General features: G+C 43.1%; 1 protein-coding gene across 1 annotated transcript; it reads left to right on the top strand.

Annotated features, from left to right (window-relative positions):
- The first annotated feature begins 4,604 nt into the window (after window positions 1-4,604).
- LOC148875060 (uncharacterized) lies at window positions 4,605-5,153 on the top strand. The gene has a single exon (XM_088963428.1). It carries the CDS (start codon window positions 4,605-4,607, stop codon window positions 5,151-5,153), a length of 549 nt encoding a protein of 182 aa, XP_088819554.1.
- The last annotated feature ends 1,724 nt before the right edge of the window (window positions 5,154-6,877 follow it).

The following is a 6,877-nucleotide window of genomic DNA, read 5'->3' as shown; positions in this document are numbered from 1 at the left end:
TTCAGCAAGTACCTCGAGCGTTGAACGTCATCAACTTGAGAAGATACTACTTGTGATCGCCGAACTGGAGAGAGAAATGTGAGTTACTCCCAGAAACCCAAGGGCCATGATGCCTAGCTGACATATGACCTCGACATTACAAATAAGTCCCAGTCACCTCTTCAACATGGGTAGACAAGTCCTAGTCGCCTCTTCGGCATGGGAAAACAAGTCCTAGTCACCTCTTCGGCATAGGCAAATCAGCCCTCATGCCTAAGGCATAGATAGTTTGGGTATAAACCCTACGATGTCTACCCCACCTCGGCATATAACAACAGTTTGATCCCACTTGAAGTCAGCCCTGACAGCTCGGCTCTAAGGGACAACTGACGCCCAAGCGAGTAGCCCGCGCGCAGATAGGTCGGGTATATACCCTACAATGTCCACCCACCTCGTCGTACAATATGCGGTACCCCTACTCCTAGTCTAGCTCATTAGCTCGCCAATTTGGGGTAACCTACACTTGGAGGCCCGGGGTATACAGTATAAAAGATTATGAAACTTTCATTATGAACCGAGCTCGAAGGCCCGGGGTATTCAGTATAGAAGATTAGGAGGCTTCTAGTTGTCTCAAGGTTCCTCACCCTTGTCCAAGGCTTCAGCAGGAGGGTCCATCTTCATACAGCTCACATCAGCACCGGTCTCCTCAACATCATCGAGCAGGTCGTTGTCGTTTTCTGCTTTGGAGTCCGGATCTTCAGCAGCTTCGGCGGCCATTTCCTTCATAATCCTCGAGTTAGTAATGGTACTGAGATCGAGCTGAGGGAACTCACGTCGGATCAACCTTCTACTAAGCTTGAAGCCTTTGCGGTAGCTCACGGTCCCCACCTCAATCATCTCTTTCCGGTACTACTCTGAGGCCTTCTATTTCTCGATGGCCTTGACCTTGGCCTCCTCCATTGCTTGAAGGAGTATCTCAATTTGCTCCTTTACGTGAGCCTCAAGGTTCTCCACCTACCTCTTCAGTGCTGCCTTTTGCTCTGCAAGCTCCTTCTTCTCGGACATTAGTAGTGTGATCAGCTCCTTTTTAGCCCACGCATCCTTCTTCAGCTGGTTAACTTCATTGCGGGCCAAGTTTAGTTCAGAGTGAGCCTAGTGGGAAGAAGACTTAGTTGTGAGAGCCCACTTCAAATGCACCTCGGACTGATAAGTCAAGGTGTGGATTGCGGAGTTCACCTACCAAAAGAAAACAAGAGTTAGCACAAGAAAAACTAAGTACAAAATCGAAGAAGTTAGGTAGAAAAACCTACCACCATGCAGTGGGTAGTTGCTCGTGCTCTGAGCTGAGTGACCAGTAGTTCGGCCCAGCTAGCGACCTCCTCGGCGTACAATGTATTTTGAAGTTAGAATGCTCCGAGCTGCTTCATCGCTGCCTGAAGAAGAGGTAGCTGCAAGGGCGGGCTTCGAAGACATCGCCTCCTCGGGCGTGCGGGGCAGGGAGAGCTTCCTGGATTCCTCCTCAACCAAGTCAATCATGGGAGGTTGCTCGGCAGACAATGGCTGCTCAGGCTCTAGAACGGCAGCCGACGGAGACTTAACACGAGCTCTTTTTGATGCTCGCTTCTTCTTCCCCTTCTTCATACTCCCGAAAAGTTCAGTCACGGGGATGTCCATGATAGCTACAACCAAAGCACAGTTAGAAACAACACCAAGATAAAGCAAAGGAAATACAAAAAATGACGACCTACCAGGACTCAAACCGGTCTGCACGAGCTTATCCTCAATCACATAGTCCACGAACTTCAAACCGAGCTCAGCCCAAGATCGGAGCGCTTCCCTTGTCTTCAGGTCCAACCTGACATTGAGGACTTGGACGGCCGCCCTCCAGTGGGTCGGGAAAGGCCAACCCTCAATGTTACGGACCACAAAGTAACGCCTTTTCCAGCCGGGACCTTGTTCGGGAGCTTGTGCAAGAGTTCGTAGCCCGAACGTGGGGACAGGTAGTAAGTTCGCCTATGTTCGGGAAGAACATAGGACGAGTTCCTTTTTATAGAAAGAATGGAGGAGAAGATGTCGAGGTCGAGAGGAAGGTTATAGTCGTGGAAGCCAGATCACTTGAGGCATCTCGCTTCCCCCAGGGTGATTCCACCTCAGGAGGATCACGGACCGCATCCTGACCTGAAGTAACTTCTTGAGTAGGACGGTCTATGGCCTAAGACGAGGTACCCACCTCAGCTCCAGCGGATCCACCACTCCCATCTAAGAGACTATCAAAACTAAAACTAGACATATGGAAGACACAGAACCAGAAAAGAGAGCTAGGGAAGTCTCACCAAAGGAAAGACTGAGGAGAGGAAGACGATCTCGAAAAGACACCGAATTGAAGAGACACCGAGCTAAAGGACTTGAGTGCGACCTCAGATCGAAGTCTAGCGAATTTGTGGCGAAGAAAATGAGTCTTGGGCACCCTATTTATACCCGCTGTGTCCGAGAATCAACGGTCGAGATCGAAGTGATCCATCGACTCCTTGGAAAATCGATTGCGCGACCCTCGAGGTTGAAATCGGTTTAGCACGTGTTTTGATGTCCGTAGAGTTTATAAAAGGTGTGACGTCCACGCATAGGCTAGATGCGATCTGGGTTATTCTTGGTTGAGTCGGGTAGCCGAATAGGTCCGACCAATGATTCGCCCGACAAGCCCCCTAGACCTTGTTCCGAATCCACCTGGACTTGTCATGAACTCTCCGCACCGGGTCGAGACCCCTGGCTCGGGCAGTGGGGGGCTATTGATGAAGGGTGATTTGGCCCAACCTAGTAAAAAGGGGACACGTGGACATGACCTAACCAAGAGATGACAACTCAGCCTGACAAGTTCAGTTCGCAACAATTGAGCTTGTGTATTCAGTCACCTCGGCATAAAGGCCGCCTCGGCTTAAGGCTCACCTCGGAGTAGGACCACCTCGGTGCAAGTCTGACCTCAAAATCGAGGCACCTCAGTATTCAAGCCAATTTGGAACTAAAAGACCGAAGTACCAGTTCGGAACCAACAACTCGAATCACAATGTAACTGACTCCCATGCAACCACCTCCAGAGGTCTCTCCAACGAATCCCGAATCCCTCGAGATCACGATAAGTTAACAGACCCCGACTTTTTCAGTATCACGATAAGGACTTATCTTGACTTTGCCAGAATGGAAAGTGGGACAAGATAAGCCTTACCTATATACTGCTCCTTCGGAAGTGGAGCAAACTCTACCTCCACACCCCTGATATCCCAGAACTCTTTCGTGTGCCCCATGACCACTCAACTATGTAAAGGTTGCAACCCCGATGGCACAAGGTACGCGTGATTTTTCTACTCTCTAGCTCTCTAGCTCTCTACACTCTCAAAGCTCTTCAGCTTGCATCAGATTACTAATTTAAGCATCAGAGCAACCTCGCCGAGTTAACCACCCTGGGTTCTCTGATCTTGTCTTGCAGATTCACCTAGCTCCGTTCGACTAGAAGCCAAATCACCCTCCAGCATGGAACAGTCAAATCGTGCTACATCAATTGGCATTATAAAATTCTAAATGGTCTATTAATAGTGGTGGGGCTTATCAATTTGGTATATATAAATAGATTTTGAAAGCTTAAATTACATTTAAGTAGTTTCTTAAATATATAGGATATATATAAATAATTAAGCCTAATATAAAATATAAGGCTTGTGCTTGTACTCTTTCCAAAACATAGACCTTATGAGCTCATCTTGCTATTGTCCTGAATCGGAATCACAGGATCGAGCTTATTGCACAGTCATTAACAGCTCTTCTTCCTCTTGTATTTTTATTCTGTCTTGATTTAAAAATATATCCTTCAGGTGGGTGGGTTAGCAGGTCTGATAATCCTGTTGGTCATTAGGTGGAGGCTTTCTCTACTTTTCAAATGGGTGGAGTGGATGTGCCACGCATGATCCTCATTGGTTGCTATAGGGAAATGATGTATTTAATTTGCTTCAGTGATTATGTTTTTTGGTCCTACTGTGTAGAAATTAATCTTTCAAAGGACATGTGTGAAACCTTATTAGCCTCTAACTTTATGGGACCCGGTGTAAAACCTAATGTAAAATACGTGTGAATACCATACAAGGGTTGTGTGGGCATGGTTCATTCCCGTATCATATGTTTTTATATATTAGCTTTTTCCTTTTTGCAAAAGAAAAAGAAAAAGAAAAGCATAGATTTATATTACAGAAAACTAATAAATTGCATATGTGGCACACAAGTTGTAGCAAGTAGTTGTTGAGTTAGTTATACAGCTAGACTCTGTTAATAGTTGTTGCTCTGTATTTATAAATATCAATGTAAAGTTTTACTCAATGTCTTTTCTCCTTCACTTGGCTCTCGATTTACATGGTATTAGAGCACCATGTGCTCACTGAAACTTCTGATTCTTGATTCAAGTTCTCTTCTATCAATGGCAAGAATGACCATGAATGGAAGCAGAAACACTGTGGTCACCGTCACTGATAAGATGTCTTGATCAAAATTCGCCATTCTATCTTCATCCTTCTGATAACCCTAGTATAGTGCTTGTCTCTTGTTTGCTGAATGGAGACAACTATATGACTTGAAGAAGAGCCATGACTAATGCTCTTAGCGCTAAGAAAAACATTGGCTTTGTGAATGGAATGATTCAGAAACCAGATTTGATGAAGCAGGCAAAGTTGCTCAGTAGGTTGAAGTGTAACTCCATGGTGGTGTCATGGATCTTCAATGCTTTAGCCAAATGTCTCAATAAAACCGTAGCTTATGTTAAAAATGCTCAAGAATTATGGAAAGATTTGGAGGAAAGGTTTTTACAAGGAAATGCACTAAGAAATTTTCATCATAAGCAAGAATTCTTGTTACTCAAGAAAGAAAATCTTCCTGCCTCTATTTACTTCTCAAAACTCAAGGCAATCTGGAATGAATTATCAACCTACATTGTTGGACAATCATGTACTTGTGGAGTTCAGAAAGATTTTATTACAGAAAGGGAAAGAGATAAAGTGTATCAATTCTTGCTCTGTCTGAATGAGAAATTTAATAACATCAGATCGAGTATTTTAAGTATGGACCCTCTTCCAAGCATTAGTAGGATTTATGCACTTGCATTGCAAGAAGAAAGGCATCAATCTTTAATTGCTTAGCATGGTCTGATTGCAAAAGCTACTACTTTTCGTGTGGCAGGTCCAAGATTCAACTCGAAAGAAGCAAAAGAAAGGTCCAAGGTTCACTATGAGCACTACAAGAAATAGGGCCATAGTAAGGATCACTGCTTTGAATTGTTCGGGTATCCACTAAATTGGGGAACTCAATCAAAGTCCTCACCCAAGAGTAGTACTAGGAATTAAGAAAAATCTGTTGTTAGCACAAGCTCAATCCAAACAGCTTCTCTGATTTCCAATTTATCTATGGAGTAGTATCAACAGTTATTAAGCACCATCAACAGTCTGTCTAATCTACTGAACAATGATAAACACACTTTCTCAGTCAGCTTTGTAGGTAAGGTCAATACCTATTCTCGACCTTTCGATAGTGGGGCCTCAGATCATATGGTTCCTACTAATTCTGAATTTGTTACTGCATCAATTACATTAGCATCAACACTGAAATTGGTTCAATTGCCAAATGGAGCATTGTTGCTGGTTCAGTCACAAAGTGACATAACATTAAAGGATGTGTGGTTCATTCTAGGGTTTCAGTGCAACCTTATATTAGTTGGTAAACTTACCAAATACCTAAATTGTATTGTGTTGTTATTACTACTTTTTGTGCTCTTTAAGACCTGAAATCCAAGAAGCTAATTGGTTTTGGCCTAACACATGATGGACTATACAACTTCGCTTCCCTTCCACCATCATTCTCTTTGCACACTATTCGTACTCATGATCCACATGTGTGGCATTCAAGATTGGGCCATGCTTCTTATGAGAAACTTGCTTTGATTCATGAATTGCATATTACTATACCTAATATTGATTGTTGTGACACATGTTTTCAAGCAAAACAAACACATCTTTCCTTTGCCATTACTCATACCATATCTGATACACAGTTTACACTCATACTATGATATTTGGGGGGGCTATCGCACCTCGTTCCACTCTAGAGCTCATTACTTCTTAACAATTGTAATTGATTGTACTCGAGCTACATAAGTGTATTTGTTGCAATATAAATCAGATGGTTGTTTTTTTCTTGTAATGTTTTGTGAAATGGTCAAAACACAATTCAGTGCTCAAGTTAAGTATATCCTTTCAGATAGTGGGTCCGGATTTCTTTCTGGACCTATTCAAGATTATTTGATAGCACATGGAATCTTGCATCAAACATCTTGTGTAAACGCCCTTCAACAAAATGGGGTCATTAAGCACAAGCATCGACACTTACTTGAGATAGCAAGGACTTTACAGTTCCAAGCCCACCTACCAATTGAATTCTAGGGAGAATGTGTTTTGACAGTAGTTTACATCATTAATCATTTGTCAACCCCAATCCTTGTTGGAATTTTGCCATATGAACTTCTTTTCCAGAAGTCTCCAGACAGTCATTTCTGTATATTTGACTACCTCTGCTATGAAAGGACATCTCGACGTGGACGTGATGAATTTGATGCTTGTGCCACTAGATGGCAAAGAATGATACAAATTATATGATTTGACTATTGGGAGGATATTTGTTCTAGAGATGTAATTTTCTTTGAACACAAATTTCATTTTGTTGACCACAACATGCCTTTGGACCCATCTTCACCACTAGTTATACCTCTACCAACCATTGATGACATGGTGATTGATATAATTCCTAATCAAACATTTAGAATTGAACCAATTTGTGACAATTTACAACCCTCTGTTAGTTCAGAATTACC

The sequence above is a fragment of the Nelumbo lutea genome, chromosome 1 (assembly GCF_056320005.1).
Source record: "Nelumbo lutea isolate HS-2025 chromosome 1, American lotus-T2T, whole genome shotgun sequence".
In the NCBI taxonomy this organism is placed as follows: Eukaryota; Viridiplantae; Streptophyta; class Magnoliopsida; order Proteales; family Nelumbonaceae; genus Nelumbo; species Nelumbo lutea.
Note: the sequence above shows the minus strand (reverse complement) of the source record. Positions and strands in the feature narration are given on the sequence as shown.